Here is a 20,899-nt window from a genome sequence, read left to right as displayed (position 1 = left end):
TACTGTGTCAGTCCCCTGGGATGTAGAATCCCTGTGTCAGTCCCCTGGGATGTAGAATCCCTCACCTAACATCAGAGGTACTGTGTCAGTCCCCTGGGATGTAGAATCCCTCACCTGACATCAGAGGTACTGTGTCAGTCCCCTGGGATGTAGAATCCCTCACCTAACATCAGAGGTACTGTGTCAGTCCCCTGGGATGTAGAATCCCTCACCTAACATCAGAGGTACTGTGTCAGTCCCCTGGGATGTAGAATCCCTCACCTAACATCAGAGGTACTGTGTCAGTCCCCTGGGATGTAGAATCCCTCACCTAACATCAGAGGTACTGTGTCAGTCCCCTGGGATGTAGAATCCCGGTGTCAGTCCCCTGGGATGTAGAATCCCTCACCTAACATCAGAGGTACTGTGTCAGTCCCCTGGGATGTAGAATCCCTCACCTGACATCAGAGGTACGGTATCAGTCCCCTGGGATGTAGAGTCCCTCACCTAACATCAGAGGTACTGTGTCAGTCCCTAGGATGTAGAATCCCTGTGTCAGTCCCCTGGGATGTAGAATCCCTCACCTAACATCAGAGGTACGGTGTCAGTCCCCTGGGATGTAGAATCCCTCACCTAACATCAGAGGTACTGTGTCAGTCCCCTGGGATGTAGAATCCCTCACCTAACATCAGAGGTACAGTGTCAGTCCCCTGGGATTATTGAGGGATACAGTAGAGATGTCTCATATTCTATGAGTATGGAAAATACAAAAAACGTCAATTTTAATGTGTTAGATATGACATTCATGTTTATTTCTTGAATATTTTTCATTATGAAATATTTTCAAATACAATATTTAGTGAACGTAAAGGCACATAAAATTTCCAAGTTGTCATTTCTCCATACACTCCAACTCCCCTACCTTTCTCTCTACCTTTTGATCCCCCCTTCCCCCACCAAACCATGACCCTTGCCCTGATACCTGACACACAGCTTTGCAGACAGTATAACGACATCCAAAAACAAGTATAAATCAGTCTTGTATTGTAATTTTTTGACAATCTTGACATTCTCACATCTACTAAACCACTTTATTACCTCCCCTTATCATCAGACCTGACACACAGACACAACACAACATTGCGCTACACCAATACTATATATAATATCCATAATGTCCTTCAGTAAATGCTATCAATGTGTTTATCACTTAATAAAGAAAAGGATCATTTTCACTAATAACGAAAAAAAGAAAGAACATTACACATCACTGAAAGAAACGTTTTCTTGAATATGATGTATGTATAATATAGTTTAGAACATTCAGTAGACACTCGAAAGTTTTTCATGCCAAAAAATGATGTTTAACTCTTTATTCTGAGGTTAACTACCTTTCTGATTTGTGATTTGACTGATGAAATTGCCAGATTTCAAGGGTCAACTGAATGCCCTAATTACAATAGTCTTCAATATATTCTTAGGCACTTTTTGAAAACATTTTCAATTCTTGTTTACTTTTTAAATGTCTCAAAAATTACATCAACTTCTGTGTGCAAAAAAGATGTTTCAAGAAGTCATGATTATTAGTGAAACCTGTCATTATTTCATGTGTACCTGTGAAAGCTGTCATCATTTCATGTGTACCTGAGAAACCTGTCAACATTTCATGAGTACCTGTGAAAGCTGTCATCACTTCATGTGTACCTGTGAAAGCTGTCATCATTTCATGTGTACCTAAGAAACCTGTCATCATTTCAAGTGTACCTGTGAAACCTGTCATCTTTTTATGAGTACCTGTGAAACATGTCATCATTTCACATGTACCTCTTAAAGCTGTCATTATTTGATTATACAAATTAAGACCACACCTTATAAATTGAATCAAAAACTTTCATGAAATGCTTCAATGTTGGTCGATTCTAGTTACTTAGCAACAATATGATTGAACCTTGACACTAGGCATCAACCTCGACCTTGATGACCTTGATGATCCCACTATGAACTCAAACTGTTCCTGACCTCCAACTTAAAAGTCAGGTATAATTTATCTACACAAGATTTGTACCAAATCCATTGTCATTAATAAAACGAACATATCCCTAACAAAATCATCTTGTCACCACAATCAGTAGGGAGATATACCAGTCTCTATAATAGATACAAAACCAATATGAATATCTATCAAATTATCAAATTTAAAATATGGATAGAAAATAATCAGTGAAAACAAACTTTCTTTACACCTTCATCAGCATGGTGTCATATGTGATGATTTTGCAGATTCTGTAAGACAAGAATTCTAATTAATTTCCATGGTTTAGGAATTATAAGGACAATTTGAAATTAGGGAGACTCCAGATCTATACAAAAATGATTAACAAATCAAAATCCAATTGTAAACAGGAATAAAATTAATCTAAAACTTCTCAGTTGTGAGTTAAGATATAGTTAAACTACAGCACAAAAGAAATAGGAATATTTTGTATTAAAACACATCTTCAAATTCAGGTGGCCTTGGCTTCTGTGACCTATTTCAAGCTTCTGTTTCAAGCCAATTCCGCAAATCCATGTTTGATAAGCTCAAGTGCAATATGGATATCCTGAAACACAACAAATAAAAAGTAAAGAAAATAAAGTCATTTCTTATTCAAACATTGCCTCGACCTTTTTTTTAATCTTCAGAATAAATTTAGTACAATTTAGTGATTTCATACTTTAGTCGTTGATTTTATTAAATCAGAGCTCCTTCACAAGGGTTAAAATCACCAGTTTATTGTAATTATACTAAATCAGAGCTCCTTCACAAGACTTAATCACCAGTTTATTGTAATTATACTAAATCAGAGCTCCTTCACAAGACTTAATCACCAGTTTATTGTAATTATACTAAATCAGAGCTCCTTCACAAGACTTAATCACCAGTTTATTGTAATTATACTAAATCAGAGCTCAATCACCAGTTTATTGAGCTCAGAGCTCTCACAAGGGTTAAAATCACCAGTTTATTGTAATTATACTAAATCAGAGCTCCTTCACAAGACTTAATCACCAGTTTATTGTAATTATACTAAATCAGAGCTCCTTCACAAGGGTTAAAATCACCAGTTTATTGTAATTATACTAAATCAGAGCTCCTTCACAAGGGTTAAAATCACCAGTTTATTGTAATTATACTAAATCAGAGCTCCTTCACAAGGGTTAAAATCACCAGTTTATTGTAATTATACTAAATCAGAGCTCCTTCACAAGGGTTAAAATCACCAGTTTATTGTAATTATACTAAATCAGAGTTTATTGTAATTATACTCCTTCACAAGGGTTAATCACCAGTTTATTGTAATTATACTAAATCAGAGCTCCTTCACAAGACTTAATCACCAGTTTATTGTAATTATACTAAATCAGAGCTCCTTCACAAGACTTAAAATCACCAGTTTATTGTAATTATACTAAATCAGAGCTCCTTCACAAGACTTAATCACCAGTTTATTGTAATTATACTAAATCAGAGCTCCTTCACAAGACTTAATCACCAGTTTATTGTAATTATACTAAATCAGAGCTCCTTCACAAGACTTAATCACCAGTTTATTGTAATTATACTAAATCAGAGCTCCTTCACAAGGGTTAAAATCACCAGTTTATTGTAATTATACTAAATCAGAGCTCCTTCACAAGGGTTAAAATCACCAGTTTATTGTAATTATACTAAATCAGAGCTCCTTCACAAGACTTAATCACCAGTTTATTGTAATTATACTAAATCAGAGCTCCTTCACAAGATTTAATCACCAGTTTATTGTAATTATACTAAATCAGAGCTCCTTCACAAGATTTAATCACCAGTTTATTGTAATTATACTAAATCAGAGCTCCTTCACAAGACTTAATCACCAGTTTATTGTAATTATACTAAATCAGAGCTCCTTCACAAGACTTAATCACCAGTTTATTGTAATTATACCTAAATCAGAGCTCCTTCACAAGGGTTAAAATCAAGTTTATCACCAGTTTATTGTAATTATACTAAATCAGAGCTCCTTCACAAGACTTAATCACCAGTTTATTGTAATTATACTAAATCAGTTTATTGTAATTATACTCCTTCACAAGGGTTAAAATCACCAGTTTATTGTAATTATACTAAATCAGAGCTCCTTCACAAGACTTAATCACCAGTTTATTGTAATTATACTAAATCAGAGCTCCTTCACAAGGGTTAAAATCACCAGTTTATTGTAATTATACTAAATCAGAGCTCCTTCACAAGGAGCTTAAAGGGTTAAAATCACCAGTTTATTGTAATTATACTAAATCAGAGCTCCTTCACAAGGGTTAAAATCACCAGTTTATTGTAATTATACTAAATCAGAGCTCCTTCACAAGACTTAATCACCAGTTTATTGTAATTATACTAAATCAGAGCTCCTTCACAAGGGTTAAAATCACCAGTTTATTGTAATTATACTAAATCAGAGCTCCTTCACAAGACTTAATCACCAGTTTATTGTAATTATACTAAATCAGAGCTCCTTCACAAGGGTTAAAATCACCAGTTTATTGTAATTATACTAAATCAGAGCTCCTTCACAAGACTTAATCACCAGTTTATTGTAATTATACTAAATCAGAGCTCCTTCACAAGGTTTATTGTAATTATACTAAATCAGAGCTCACCACCAGTTTATTGTAATTATACTAAATCAGAGCTCCTTCACAAGGGTTAAAATCACCAGTTTATTGTAATTATACTAAATCAGAGCTCCTTCACAAGGGTTAAAATCACCAGTTTATTGTAATTATACTAAATCAGAGCTCCTTCACAAGACTTAATCACCAGTTTATTGTAATTATACTAAATCAGAGCTCCTTCACAAGACTTAATCACCAGTTTATTGTAATTATACTAAATCAGAGCTCCTTCACAAGGGTTAAAATCACCAGTTTATTGTAATTATACTAAATCAGAGCTCCTTCACAAGACTTAATCACCAGTTTATTGTAATAATACTAAATCAGAGCTCCTAAATCAGAGCTCCTTCACAAGACTTAATCACCAGTTTATTGTAATTATACTAAATCAGAGCTCCTTCACAAGGGTTAAAATCACCAGTTTATTGTAATTATACTAAATCAGAGCTCCTTCACAAGGGTTAAAATCACCAGTTTATTGTAATTATACTAAATTAGGGCCAGTTTATTGTAATTATACTAAATCAGAGCTCCTTCACAAGGGTTAAAATCACCAGTTTATTGTAATTATACTAAATCAGGGCTCCTTCACAAGACTTAATCACCAGTTTTTTGTAATGAATCTGAGTAAGCCTGGGACACTTGTATATTTTTGGGTGCTAGGATCTACAGTTTGATTTATTCAATCAATGAATTCAATCAAGACAAACAGATAATATGGTTATTGTGAAAACTAATTAATATCATGTGTCATACAAAGAAGAAAATGTGATAGTAAGCAGAACATGACATTAACAGTTGACAATTTTTATGAAAGTTTTAACACAAAAGTAAACTTTCTGATGTGCAAATCTTGTTTCTCAAAGAAATTGTTTGCTTCTTTTTGTTTTTTTCCTTTTTGAAGAGCATTTATTTGATCTTCTTTTGGTTTATTTTTTGGAATTCTGTCGTCATAAACCATCACAAACAACCATGTTTTATTTACACAAAGTCAAATTTGTGAAAGTTCTGGCTGCAGGCCCCTTAGTGTGTATAATCAGCTGAAATATTGCTTCTTAGTTAATCTGACATATTGCGCAAAGGTGACTTGAAATGTACGCACCCCGGAAGGTGACCTGAAATGTCTTACCATGGAAGGTGACCTAAAATGTACGTACCACGGAAAGTGAACTGAAATGTACGCACCACGAAAAGTGAACTGAAATGTACGCAACACGGAAGATGATCTGAAATGTATGCACCACGGAAGGTGACCTGAAATGTCTTACCACGGAAGGTGACCTAAAATGTATGTACCACGAAAGGTGACGTGAAATGTACGTACCACAGAAGGTGATGTGAAATGTACGTACCTCGGAAGGTGACGTGAAATGTACGTACCACAGAAATGTATGTACCACAGAAGGTGAAGTGAAATGTACGTACCATGAAAGGTGACGTGTAATGTACGTACCACAAAAGGTGACATGAAATGTACGTACCATGGAAGGTGACGTGAAATGTACGTACCACAAAAGGTTATATGAAATGTACGTACCACGTCAGAGTTTGTATCTATGAGCTGAACTATTTGTATCACTTCATTCTCCTGTGTACTTTTTGTTCCTATCCTCTTTGCCATGAGGACCTTCCATTTAGCAGTATAGGTGATATCCTCAAAGAAATTCACAGCTTCCTCTGTCCAGTCCTCGCCTAAAAAATGGGACACATGTCATGTTTCTTTACTTTGTAGTTTTTATGTGGCTGAAATTATACACTACATGTAATTAGTAACACACAACATATGACACCAAGTACAGAGGGGGGCTTATTACAGCACAAAAGGATTATCATATCTGTCTAAAATAGATGTGCGTGCATAGGTTTATAACCAGACATGGACTTATTACAAGACTTGGACTTATCACAAGACTTGGACTTATCACCAGACACGGGCTTATAACCAGACATGGGCTTATTACCAGACATGGGCTTATAACCAGACATGGGCTTATTACCAGACTTGGACTTATTATCACACACAAGTACAAAGAATGGGTATTTACGAACACTGACGATCATATGTTATCAGTAATGTTGAAATATGCTAATTGAAAATAGTTCATTTGTTTGTTTTTCATCTAGGTCTGGAAAGACATCAATCACTTCACTAAAAAAAAATCACCACATTCGGATGTATAACACAACCAGCTGGCCCTGTCCAATTATACAGATAATTTCCCTTAATTGTATCCATGTTATCTTAGCTAGACCCCAGATGAACATTCACGCCAAAACTTTGGACCATCACACATTACATGACATGTAGACCACTTTGTTAAAAACCTTCACCTGAAAAAACTTAATAAGATAGGGACTATTTTGTCAAATTACATCTATCCTGTTACTATTGGTTATTTCACCAGCTTTAAGAAATTTTTACTTGGGGAAATCCCTTTGAGTAATTCTACCTTTAGCCTTGACCTCTCCTAGACAGCACTGGACAGCTTGGAAAGGTAACACAAGAAAATCGTCCCTGCAAATAGCAAAATAATAATAAATGTCTGACAAAAGTTTTGGCTTGTAATTCAGGGGCAATAACTCATATCAGAAACAATAAATCCAAGGGCCTGTTAGTTAATGCTGACCAAGTGGTTTAGAATGGTAACATTTGAGACAATGGTGAGGTACATGTATACATTAACACAGGTCTCTAATAGCCTGTTATAGGGATCTTGATAACCACTACTGTTGAATCTCTAGTCATTCTTTTCTCTTCTTTCCTTTGCTTTTTTTAAATAATTCAATGAAATTTTAAAATATCTTTTCAGATAAAGGGACAATAATATTCAATTATCAAATGGAAAATAGCAAGGTGTTGGTCATTTAATTTTTCTCAGTCCCACAATCTGTACAATTAGGAAACAATGGGAACCTACAAAAGAAAATTTACAAAGGATGCACTGAGTACTATTTAAAAATAGCAACAACAACCTTTACTTGTCTTATTTCATAAAATAAACAACCCTGATACAAATGGTCAAGTCAACAAACCAATGTGTTAGAGCAACATAATGTCCATGACGACAACCACAGCGAACTTTGCAACTTATTACTGGCTTTAACAGGTGATTTAAAATTCTTACTAGAGGTAGGCAGGGCTCTCCAGTTTTTGTCAAAACTGCCTTTGTGAAAATTTAGATCAAATCGTTATAGTAAAATAGCAATGTGAAATGGGGAATTAATGAATTGACAAAATCAGATCCTGGCTATATAACAAATTATAATTTTGTATTGGTATCTGTTACAGAGCCAGTAGACACAAAATTGTGATGAACCGACAGACGAGAGCAAAGGTATATGTTGCTGACAATAAAAAATGGCTCAGATCTCGATATTAGATGTTTATAAAAAAAGAGATGAGCTGTAGGGAGAGTTCCTAAAACCTGAATGACAATCTGCTCTAATGTACTAGTGAGCTAGACTATCACTGCTCCGCTAGAGAGAATTTCTCTTTAGCCTGATCGGCTGAGCGTCAGACTAGTAAGCCAGAGGTTATAGGTTCAAAATCCTAGCAGTGGCCTGATATGTAACCCTCGTAGGATATTAGCTGCAGTATATTGCTTGGCTAGAGAGAACTTCTGTTTAGCTTGTTGTCAGACTAGTAAGCCAGGGGTCCCAGGTTCAAATCCTAGTGAAGGCATTGAAATAAATAATGACCTCTCTTACATTGTTGCCCATGTAGGGACCCGTAAATAATACTTAGCATTACTTTCATAAGTACTGCTGTGAACCCTGGACACTCAAGGACTAGATACTTCCTTGGGAGGGAGTATGTAACCCTGGTAAATTACTAGCCGCAAAATACCTCTTGGCTAGAGAGAACTTCTCTTCAGATCGATCAGTTGAGCGTCAGACTAGTAAGCCAGAGGTACCGGGTTCGAATCCTTGTGGAGGCATTGAAATCAATAATGACCTCTGTTACAGACATACTGTAGAATCATACATACAAAAGTCCCCCATGAATGATTTTACATAATACTGATTATCACACAAACATTTTTGTTATGATTCCTGGGAGAATTTAGACTTTTGTACATGTTTACACCTTGTCTGCCATACAGTCGGTTATGATACATTTCCCGGGGATGATATTAACACTATTTCAAAGTACATTAATGTGATCATGTAAATTTAATCTGAGGAAAAATGAGACACCAGTGTATTTGACGTCCTTTAACGTCCAGATCATGTAATTTCAATTTAAATATTATTTGTCGTTTTGAAATAAAATTGCACAATTTTTGAAAACGTATTACTAGCTATACAGGATCTGTAAAAAACTACATACACCAGTCTGGCAAAAAAACTTAAAACTTTGGGAATAGATCTCTAGATCATAGTCCCTGCCATTGCAGTCCAGGAAATACATAAAGAGTTGTCTCCCTTATTTAGTTTAGATTAGTGTATTTAGTTTCTTTATATATAACACACAGCAAGGAAATTTGTGTACCTGATAAATATTTCCAAAAAACATTGATTTGAAAAATATTTTTGCTGTGTCCACAAAATAAAAAGATACAGAACAGACATTTCTTTTTAAGATTAAAAGTTTTAGTTCTCGTTTTTCCTGATCTCAGAATATGACATTAGGTAAAATTTTGGGTTATTGTTTTGCTGAACCGCTAAGGCCATTTAAGGTCAGTTTCCAAAAATATGCTAGGAAAATGGACATGTTACGAGTTGGGTGACTGCAACATGTTCCTGTAAGCCTTTCTTATGATATTTCTGAACTGATATCTAGAGATACCAGACATTTCCGTTACAAAGAGTAGAAAATAAAAAAAGTAATCATATCTCTATGGTTACCTGAGTAAACGAACATTATTGACATCAGTATAGCCACTGTCACCGAAGTCCACGAAATACAGGTCAAGTTGTCTCCCTTCTATTCCCATTACTTGTGCACGGTACCAAGAGTTGTCTTGTTCATACAATGCTGCGACGAAGTCCCCGACATTATACTGATTATCGGACATGTTCTGGAACGTACAGATTTTGTTTTCAACAGTCAGAGAATAAAACGACGCTGCTTGAATAAAACTTAAACTTGTTGTGAAGTTCATGAATTAATGCAGACTATCTGGTTTGGCTGGATCATCTGAGATACAAATCTTGACAAACTTACATATGTTAGAATGGGTCAGGCAAGTCTTAATCAAAGTTTGTAAGAAATCAAAATCAAGATGAATAGGGCTATCTTAATTTGAACAACCCTGGTTCATCTTATAATCTTATAAATGACAAGAGATCCCAAAGGCATCGTGGAGCCCACCATTTTTTTATCTTTATTTGTTCTTTGAAAGTTGGATCCTTTCCCCTTTTTCTTCTCTGTTTTTGCTCTTAATGATAAGAAATGTGAACATTCCTTAGCAGAAATAGCAATGATAATTTTACCTGCCAAACCCAAGATGGTCGCCTGGAAGCCATTTTGTTTTTTCTGATCATTCCCAAAATAAAATGGGTACAAAGGAACATGTGTATGAAATTTGAGAGGGATCTATTCAGAACTTCTTAAGGAAATGGGATAAGAATCTTTACAATCAAACAGGCACAACTTGGGACCAAAAGGAACCTATACATGAAATTTGAGAAAGATCTTTGCGGTATTTCTCACGAAATAGTGATAACACACTTTCATAGTCAAAAACCAAGGCAGCTGCATGTTGGCCATTTTCTTTTTCTGATCAGTCTCAAAATTAAACGACCACAACTAGGGATCAAGGGAAACCTACACATGAAATTAAAAAAGGTTTATCCAGTACTTCTCAAGAAATAGTGATAACAAAAATTGTTTACAGGTGGTCAATGGACCATGGACGTAGGGTGATTTGAATAGCCCATCATCTGAATATGGTGGACTAAAAATGGTGCGGTAGGTTTTAAAGTATACCCTTAAGACTCATTTCCAATCAGTATTCCACCTTGTGTTACGTGGTATTGGTCTAAATTTACCTCATATTGGTCAAGACATATATTATAAGGGTCAAGCCTTACCTTATAATGGTCAAGCCTTACCTTATAGTGGTCAAGCCTTACCTTATAGTGGTCAGTATTGTATAGACTGGACATCCGCTGGACAAGTTCATCAAGATGAATTGCATTGCTTGAGATGAGCTGTACCCAGAAGTGATTGGGGTCGGCCACGGACGATACATACACCTCTACATACTCCTGCTTCGGCCATTCCTTAACATGTGTTGCCAGGGAAATAACATGTTGTTGTGGTGATGGACTTTTAGATATGTCATCTGGATCAATGGAATGCTTCTCTGAAAATCAAACAGATGTTGAAGTTCAGGATTCACATGAAAAAAAGTCATAATCCTTTGTTTAAAAAATAGAAAAAACAACAGAACTTTACTTCTTACTTCGTTAAAAAAATGTCTGTAAATCTACGATTTAAAAATCCTCTACCACTATAACTATAACAGTCTTCCTTTCAGACTACAAATATGATAGAAGATGATTAGTTTTTGGTAAAAATCCTCAGAATATTCATGTTGATCACTGAGAACTACGAACATCCAAGGTTTCCTTTCAAATTTTGTTAGGGTTATTACATGACAATAAGCCAAAGTTACACGTACATGACTTCTAACTCGAACACTAGAGATGGGCTTATTACATGACAATAAGCCGAAAGAACCAGCAAGTGACTTCTTACTTAAAGACTAGGGGTGGGCTTATTACAGGATGTTCCACAATATCATTGCTTTATGATTTTACTGACAGCAATAGATATTGATGGGGTTTTCACCAAATATGGACTTAAGGTGGGAGGAATACAGTAATTGTTATTGTATTTGGGATAATCACCTGCCTGTACATGGTCAGTGTGCCGCACCGGTCTTGAAACCTGTTTGTTACGCTGCTCCCGATTGGCTGCCATCACTGCTGCTTTAGCACGAAATATTTCTTCCTCGTTCACTTTTTCTTGAATGAGACTCTATTACAGGAAACAACACTAAATCAAGATGGGCCTTAACAAACATTCACCAATCATTAATCCATTAAATCCATTCTTATATTAGCAGCTAAGGTAACAACAGTATCAGCGAAACTGATAAATTCTCCCTGAAAACAACTTCATTGGAAACAAAATTTTAACAAAGAGCAATCTTCTGTAATTAAGGGGTTGAAGGCCCTGCAATTGGTATACTGAACATTCTTTTAATATGACCAATTTATTTTATTTCATGATCTTAGTTTTGATTTAAGCAAAGCTATATTCATGACACGAAATTTTAACAAAGGGCAATAACTCAGTAATTAAGCAGTTGCTGGCCCTAACATTTGTATACAGCCCATTCTTCACAAAATAAATTTTAACAACAAGTGTCATTATCCTAGTTTAAATGCAAGCAAAGTTATACTCTGAACATGATATTTTTCATAAAGGGCAATAACTCTGTAATTAATGGGCTGCAGATCCTAAATTTGGTATACTACAAATAGTCTTAACATGATCAATGTATACAACAAGTTTCATTATCCTAAATAAGCAAAGTTATGCTCTGGACATGATATTTTCACAAAAGGCAATAACTCTGTAGTTAAGGGGTTGCAGACCCAAAATTTGGTATACTACACATCGTCTTAGCATGATTAATGTATACAACAAGTTTCATCATCCTAGTTAATATGCATGCAAAGCTATCCTGACAAGAAATCATAACAAAGGACTGTAACTTGAGGAGTCCAGGGCCCTGAATTTAGTACATTCAGTATCCCTCAGTATGACCAGTGTCTACACCAATTTCCTGATCCTTGCCTAACTGTGGGCAAAGTTATGCCCTGGATGCGAAAGGATGGAAAGATGGACGGACAAGTTAGCGACTATATACTCCCCAAATATAAAGCAAACATATAAACAAACAAAACATTTAATAATCTAATCTAAAAAAAAGATCTAATTTAGTTTTCATGAACACTGCTCAGATATCCATTTCCTAATTGCTGATTAAAAAGTAGTGTGATTCCATGAGATTTGATAATGATATTTGCCCTCAAACGCAAATATTCTCTTATACCTTATACTTGACAAAGTACTTGAGAACTGGAGATGGCTGTGTTAGCTACTGAAGTAGCAATTTCTTAACTGATAGAATTCTCCCAGTCAGGTTAAAGCCCCACAAAAAAGCCCAAATTTCATCTCCATGGAAATACTTTATATATAGTATTCCAATAAATAGTGTGGTAATGATATCAGAAAATAGAACTATACCTTGGCAATATCTATCTGCTCCTGACTTCCTGTGATGGAGACTTGTTTTGTGATGTCACGTGGTTCGTCTCTAGCCCGGTCTATATAAATGCGTGTGTTGGATGAACGAGTTATCTGCCGAATGCTGTCTCCATTTCTGCCTAGGAAAACGATGAAATTCATGGAGAATCCAAAATAATCAGACAATACATAATGATGTGATAGAGATAAACATATAAATGTACTTAGTTTACTGAGTTTAGCACATTCAAAGTTTAGCACAGTCAAAGTTTAGTGCAGTCAAAGTTTAGTGCAGTCAAAGTTTAGCACAGTCAAAGTTTAGTGCAGTCAAAATTTAGCACAGTCAAAGTTTAGTGCAGTCAAAGTTTAGCGCAGTCAAAGTTTAGTGCAGTCAAAGTTTAGCGCAGTCAAAGTTTAGCGTAGTCAAAGTTTAGCACATTCAAAGTTTAGTGCAGTCAAAATTTAGCACAGTCAAAGTTTAGCGTAGTCAAAGTTTAGCACATTCAAAGTTTAGCACAGTCAAAGTTTAGTGCAGTCAAAGTTTAGTGCAGTCAAAGTTTAGCACAGTCAAAGTTTAGTGCAGTCAAAATTTAGCACAGTCAAAGTTTAGCGTAGTCAAAGTTTAGCGCAGTCAAAGTTTAGTGCAGTCAAAGTTTAGCGCAGTCAAAGTTTAGCACAGTCAAAGTTTAGAGCAGTCAAAGTTTAGCACAGCCAAAGTTTAGCACAGTCAAAGTTTAGAACAGACAAAGTTTAGCACCGTCAAAGTCTAGCACAGCCAAAGTCTAGTGCAGTCAAAGTTTAGTGCAGCCAAAGTTTAGTGCAGTCAAAGTTTAGCACAGTCAAAGTTTAGTGCAGTCAAAATTTAGCAAGTCAAAGTTTAGCGTAGTCAAAGTCTAGTGCAGTCAAAGTTTAGTGCAGTCAAAGTTTAGCACAGCTAAAGTTTAGCACAGTCAAAGTTTAGCACCGTCAAAGTTTAGCACAGCCAAAGTCTAGTGCAGTCAAAGTTTAGTGCAGTCAAAGTTTAGTGCAGTCAAAGTTTAGCACAGCCAAAGTTTAGCACAGTCAAAGTTTAGCACAGACAAAGTTTAGCACCGTCAAAGTTTAGCACAGCCAAAGTCTATTGCAATCAAAGTTTAGTGCAATCAAAGTTTAGTGCATCATCAATTTATAAGATGTAAGAGAAATGATAAATTTTAGCATTTGCAACAATTGTTACATGAACACAATACAGTAGCTGTAATAAACATAATCATCATTTAGCACACTAAGTGATACTGTAGCTGTAATAAACATAATTATGATTTAGCACACTAAGTGATACTGTAGCTGTAATAAACATAATTATAATTTAGCACACTAAGTGATACTGTAACTGTAATAAACATTATCATAATATTTTATTGCACTACTTTGTGCACTAAAAGTGATAAAATAAGACCACCACTAAAATGTTTCCACTTTCAGTATCTGATGATCAATGATCAACAATACTATCTTCACTCAGTTGTAACCCATTACAGCATATGTAAATTGAAATCCCAGTTTTTCAATTTAATCAAACCTAATGGAAATTAGACACAATACTGTTTCAGAGTATTTTAGAAAGAGAAACACTTCAGTTACAAACTTGAGTGTAAACAGTCCGATGACATCTAGTAATACTGAAATATCATCTGTCTGATCTCACAAAAAATTTGTCACTTGCCTTAAAGCTATTATTTTGGTGAAGTTTGGATTGCTTTTGATTTAAAACATTTATGGAATCGAAGTTCTTTTATCTGAAACTCTGACAAAAATGAGAAAAAAGGGATCCTTAACTGTCTGGCAAGACGTTTATGAATTCAGATTTAACAAAGCGTAACTGGGAACTGTGACCTACTGATTCCGAAGCAGAATGAACCTTGACCTCTTGAATTTTCCACTCCATTAGTTACTACAAAGTATGCATAAACGAACGACCCTGGTCTAACCAATGAACAAAAACAGCTCATGTGTAAACTTTCCGGATCTGAGTTACTTCCCCTACTATCGATACCTATAATTCTGCCGAGAGCTTTGATTGGTACTTGAATCTCCTCTGTCAGTACTTTTGGTATTTCACTGATAGTCCTCCTGACAAGTAGCTCTGCCTCCTGTGCCTGGGCTGTTGACCCTCGGATCACTAGTGTGCGATCTGCCCCTGGATCATGCTTAGAGTCATCTTTGAAACAGATCCTCGTCCCTGTCTGTTCCTGTAGCTGTTGTAATTGTTTAGAAATAAATCAGGCATTATTGAAAATATCTAAGTGAGGTCGAACTTTGAGTATGACAGTAAGACTGGTTCACACTGAACAAGACACAATACCTCTGTGTAAGGTTGTGGATATAGGACACAAGAACTTCATATTTCAATTCTTTACACCAAAGTTTTGGCCTTCCTTTATCTGATACCTACATTACTGATTCTTTTTAGACCTTACATATCAATACCAAAATAGTTCCAACATAAAAAAAGGTGCCTGTAATACCTTTTTGATATTAGCTCCCTGTCTGCCGATCATTGGTCCAACAGCCTTGGATGGGACTTTGATCTCAATAACTGTCTGCCTTGAGGTAGTAACTCTTTGTTGATCCTCATCTTGCTCATCTTCTGTTAATAAAAGAATATCTCACTGATATACTTATTTCTTACTATGCTATAATTAATATTCATGATATAAATATTCATGAAGTTATCATTAACATTCATATAAATATTCATAAGAATGTCATAAATATTCATGATATAAATATTCATAACCTTACCATAATTAACATTAAATGCATAAACATTCATAACATTGTCATCAGTAATATTTCTGATACGAATATCAATGAGGACATCATTAATATTCATATCAATATTCATGAGGTCATAATATTCATGTTATAAATATTTATAAAAATTGCCATCATTAATATTCATCTCAATACAATTGTTAACATTCACTGTATAAATATTCATAACAATGTAACCATTAATATTCATGAAATATATTCCTGTCTCATTAGTATTCCTTTTTTACATCTGTATGTCCAAGTTCAATGAAAAGTGAGTTGAAAAGTACATGACATTATAAACATGATCACCAGACCCAGTCCAATCTGACGTACGAGAACAAGGTTGTGATGTCACCAAAAGACCCAGTCCAATTTGATGTATGACAGAACAAGGTTGTGATGTCACCAAAAGACCCAGTCCAATCTGATGTATGACAGAACAAGGTTGTGATGTCACCAAAAGACCCAGTTAATCTGATGTATGACAGAACAAGGTTGTGACATCACCAAAAGACCCAGTTTAATCTGATGTATGACAGAACAAGGTTTTGATGTCACCAAAAGGCCCAGTCCAATCTGATGTATGACAGAACAAGGTTTTGATGTCACCAAAAGGCCCAGTCCAATCTGATGTATGACAGAACAAGGTTGTGATGTCACCAAAAGAACCAGTCCAAGCTGATGTATGACAGAACAAGGTTGTGATGTCACCAAAAGACCAAGTCCAATATGATGTATGACAGAACAAGGTTTTGATGTCACCAAAAGGCCCAGTCCAATCTGATGTATGACAGAACAAGGTTGTGACATCACCAAAAGACCCAGTCCAATATGATGTATGACAGAACAAGAATGTGATGTCACCAAAAGACCAAGTCCAATATGATGTATGACAGAACAAGGTTGTGATGTCACCAAAAGACCAAGTCCATTCTGATGTATGACAGAACAAGGTTGTGACATCCCCAAAAGGCCCAGTCCAAGCTGATGTATGACAGAACAAGGTTGTGATGTCACCAAAAGACCCAGTCCAACCTGATGTATGACAGAACAAGGTTGTGACATCACCAAAAGACCCAGTCCAATTTGATGTATGAGAACAAGGTTGTGATGTCACCAAAAGACCCAGTCCAATATGATGTATGACAGAACAAGGTTGTGACATCACCAAAAGACCCAGTCCAATATGATGTATGACAGAACAAGGTTGTGACATCACCAAAAGACCCAGTCCAATATGATGTATGACAGAACAAGGTTGTGATGTCACCAAAAGACCAAGTCCAATATGATGTATGACAGAACAAGGTTTTGATGTCACCAAAAGACCCAGTCCAAGCTGATGTATGACAGAACAAGGTTGTGACATCCCCAAAAGGCCCAGTTCAATCTGATGTATGACAGAACAAGGTTTTGATGTCACCAAAAGACCCAGTCCAAGCTGATGTATGACAGAACAAGGTTGTGCTATCAAACTAATACATTTGTATGATGTGGCTATAACTGTGATTTACTTATGTTATGTAACAAGTTTAATCATACAAAGATTTTTTTGTATTTGAAATGAATTATGATACCAGATGTGGACTCATATCAGTATGAGGAGGGAAAAACAAAGTTCTAACTTCAAACAAACAATGATTGGTGTATGTACATTGTACAGAAAGAAATGATGTACCGGAAGTGAACGTAACAGAAGTGAACGTAACAGAAGTGAACGTAATGGAAATGAACGTAACGAAAGTGAACGTAACGAAAGTGAACGTACAGGAAGTGAATGTACTGGTAGTGAAAGTAACGAAAGTGAAAGACCGTAAGTGAACGGACCGAAAGTGAATGTAACGAAAGTGAACGTAAGTGAACGTAACAGAAGTGAACGTAACGAAAGTGAACGTAACGGAAGTGAATGTACAGGAAGTGAACGTAAGGAAAGTGAACATGAACGTGACGAAAGTAAATGTAATGGAAGTGAATGTAATGAAAGTGAACGTAACGAAAGTGAACGTAAGAGCGTAACGAACGTGAACGTAACGAAAGTTAATATACTGATACCTGATAAGTGTAATATCTGTTAAATGTGGCCTATATAACAGTAATTAAGTCTGCAGTACTGACACAGGGAATGGCATTAGAAAATTTATCTGAGAATCAACCAAACCAGAATATATTTGTGTTTACATTTATGTGTGTCATTCATAAAGCAGACACCGTTTGAAAGCAATTAGTGTCTGTTTGTTTTAACAAATATAAAAAAAAACTCCAATCTCACCTTCGTCTCGGTTCCTCAGCAACCAATACAGTAAGAGGCATGTGGCTGGAACACCAAGAGACAGGATGACCTTACTCCGAAGGGAAAGATCAATGTTCATGATCAAAGGTCAATAAAGGTCATTGTGAAGTTCCTACATTATCTTCAGGCTACAAAGGACAAATTGATTAATGGATATTTTAATAAATACACCTACATATCTCTGAATTGATAAAGTGCATGCTTTGTTATACTACTTTTTTCAAAAGTAAGGTTCAAGTTGGAATTCATTCATTTAAATTCTCTGTATTCATTGAACATAGAATGTAACAGATATGAAGATTTATGATAATCTGTTTGTTAGAAAGGACATGTATTTCTAAATATGATTCTCCTGAAAGAATTTTTTTGATAGAAATATGGAAAAGTAATGTATATAATCATCTCATGAAATTTTAAGCTTTCATTTTATTAAATGTTAGAGAAAGATGCAAAACAAAAATAAATGAAATAAATTTTTCCATAAAATTCCAAGTGTTTTTATCTAGATCTAACTGTCAACGAGATTTGATGTTTTGTATTGTTACAGAGGTGTACCAGCTGTAATGACATGTGACTACAAATCTGGAAATCGGGTCCAGAGCCATTCCTATTGCGTATTCTTATTTAGCTATTATCACGTTTTTTGGGGAGAAACAAATGTGCTTGAAATTCTTCAGTGTGTGAAATAATTTTTGATCTAATTTTTTACTCATGATACCAACTTAGTAGTACTTTAAAGGACTGACAAAGTTAAAATATAGGTATTGATTGAGGAATGTTTGCACATTGTTACATCATAAAGATCATTTTTCAAACCACTTTCTTGTTGAATTTGTTATTCAACCGAACAGGTTGTATAGACATGATAGTAACTACTTAATTATCTGTATAATGACCTCATCTGAACAGACCATTTACCTGGGCCCAGCCCTGAATCCTGACCAATAGTCTACCATTAATAAGATAGGGAACAATCAGCCATGTACCAGTGTTCTCCCAAGCGTAGCGGTCAGCAAGGGTTAACTGGAATTGGGTGACACTAATTAGAAAACTGGACTTTGTACTCACCTAGCTATGCCTTATGTGGCCAGGTGTTCAGCCTTACCAATTTGACAAATATAGCAAGGTTATTTATGATCTATCTAAAGTCTCTCTAAATTTGGGAGATTCCCCTAATTTTGATCCATACAATCGAGAGGTGGGGCTGGGGAGTGAAAATCGGGAAACTCCCGACTGAATTGGGAAAGTTGGCAGTTATGTATTCCTGTCTTTTCAGACTGTCATGTATTGGGTAACTAAGACAGATGGCTGATAATCAATACAAATACATAGTAAAAATCAGTTCAAAACTACCATTCAACATAGAGTAAATTACCACAAATCAAGAGTTTTTAAGTCCAAGGGCCATCACTTTGGAAAATATAAGACGACAACAATATAACATTAACTCGACCTACACCTTTTCATAATACAAGTACATGTCAAACTTCAATTCAATATCACCATGTATCTAACACTTAAAAAATGAGAGCACAGACAGATAATATATTTTCCATGTCCAAGGGCCATGACTCTGGTAAATCACTAAACATTTGCTACAAAATATTATTTTCAGCAAGCAAGTTTTTCATTACTCCTCCATATTACACAAGTACATGCAGCCCTTTGTGTCCATCACACCAGTGTTAAATCTCCCCGATTCTCCCTTAGTTAGGAGTCACCCAGGTTTATATCGACTTTCTTGGCTACAGTCTATATCACAATATAATATTGGGAGGCTTGGTTTCACTGATATACGCTAAAGTCTGAGCCACCTTGTACAACATAGCTTTACAATTGGTCCTAAGGAAAAAAGATGTTCAACATCGATAGTGAACTTATGGCATTTTTGTCTGCATCCATAAACATGGAAAGCAGGTACGACAAGCTTAATGATTTTAGCATTCAGCATTTCCTATTTAGCATCTCATACACATAACTTATTGCTGGTTATAATTTTTTTCTCCGTCATGTATTCATTTCAAATACATGCATAAGGTGTTTCTATACCATATTTGATAATAGGTGAAGATAAATAGATGTATACATATTTTGCGATTCGAGCAATCCACGTGAAGTGTCGCGCTTTTCTCCAACAAGATCTGTAAGTCGAAGGGTAATGGGAACGATTTCCTTTGATAATAAATCAAACAGACAATGTCACCCAATCAATTTTCTCTTAAGCAGTGGATGTTATGAATGTTGTTGATAAGTGGTTGTATTCGATCGATCACTTTCTATAAAAGTAAAAAAACAAACCTAAATAGTATTGGGCACATTTTCCATCCTCGTGTGTCTATAAAACAGAGTTGTCTACCCATGCATCCGGTTATCTCTTATTATTTCCGGTCGGACCGCCTTCATTTATTATGTAATGTACGGTTCTGTATGGGAAAACGATCACAACTTTATGTTTTGTCTGAAATGGCACAATTCATTTGAAAATAGTCCACACTTAGGATTAGTTCTCGATTCATGTAGCTACCCCTTTCCACCTCACAAAAAATCCTTTAAGCTGTAAAATTGTATAACTTAAACTCTGTTATACATCAATTCAATATATCCCTTTTCCTTTTTAATCAACACGTCCTAGTAATATAAATCAGTAAACACGTGCAGGTCTCTGATAAATTTGAAATGGAATACAACTTTTATGTTTGTAGCTCAAAGACGGAAGATATACTCATATTTGTCACTGGATATTTTTATCGACAGATGTATAACACCATTTAATCAAAGTAACATAATTACGAAAGAATGCCACCATTGAAGCGAAGTACTTCAATATTTGTATATCAAGGTCAGTTTTCAAAACCATTGATGCGAAGTAGTTC

The 20,899-nt window shown here is 35.5% G+C and overlaps 1 protein-coding gene across 1 annotated transcript; it reads right to left on the bottom strand.

The window, feature by feature from the left end:
- Positions 1-855: 855 nt before the first annotated feature.
- Positions 856-20,354, bottom strand: LOC132550867 (tudor and KH domain-containing protein-like). The gene is made up of 11 exons (XM_060214958.1): positions 20,325-20,354; positions 18,006-18,154; positions 15,445-15,566; positions 14,973-15,174; positions 12,938-13,077; positions 11,530-11,659; positions 10,750-10,982; positions 9,520-9,692; positions 7,122-7,186; positions 6,209-6,363; positions 856-2,579 (listed from the first exon to the last, which is right to left on the bottom strand). Exons 2-11 carry the CDS (start codon positions 18,103-18,105, stop codon positions 2,526-2,528), a joined length of 1,374 nt encoding a protein of 457 aa, XP_060070941.1. The 5' UTR covers positions 18,106-18,154; positions 20,325-20,354; the 3' UTR covers positions 856-2,525.
- Positions 20,355-20,899: the final 545 nt, after the last annotated feature.

This window comes from Ylistrum balloti, unplaced genomic scaffold (genome assembly GCF_031769215.1).
Source record: "Ylistrum balloti isolate Yb309-2 unplaced genomic scaffold, AGI_CSIRO_Ybal_v1 Utg370154, whole genome shotgun sequence".
In the NCBI taxonomy this organism is placed as follows: Eukaryota; Metazoa; Mollusca; class Bivalvia; order Pectinida; family Pectinidae; genus Ylistrum; species Ylistrum balloti.
This window is presented reverse-complemented; position numbering and strand designations above follow the sequence as displayed.

What these genes read in the sequence shown, in the direction of transcription:
- LOC132550867 (XM_060214958.1), bottom strand. Translation starts at nt 18,105, where the DNA reads ATGAACATTGATCTTTCCCTTCGGAGTAAGGTCATCCTGTCTCTTGGT. An exon ending in CACTGACCATGTACAGGCAG is followed by an intron (nt 10,983 to 11,529) that starts GTGATTATCCCA and finishes TTTGATTTTCAG; the next exon opens with AGAAGCATTCCATTGATCCA. An exon ending in ACAATACTGACCACTATAAG is followed by an intron (nt 9,693 to 10,749) that starts GTAAGGCTTGAC and finishes TGTACGTTCCAG; the next exon opens with AACATGTCCGATAATCAGTA.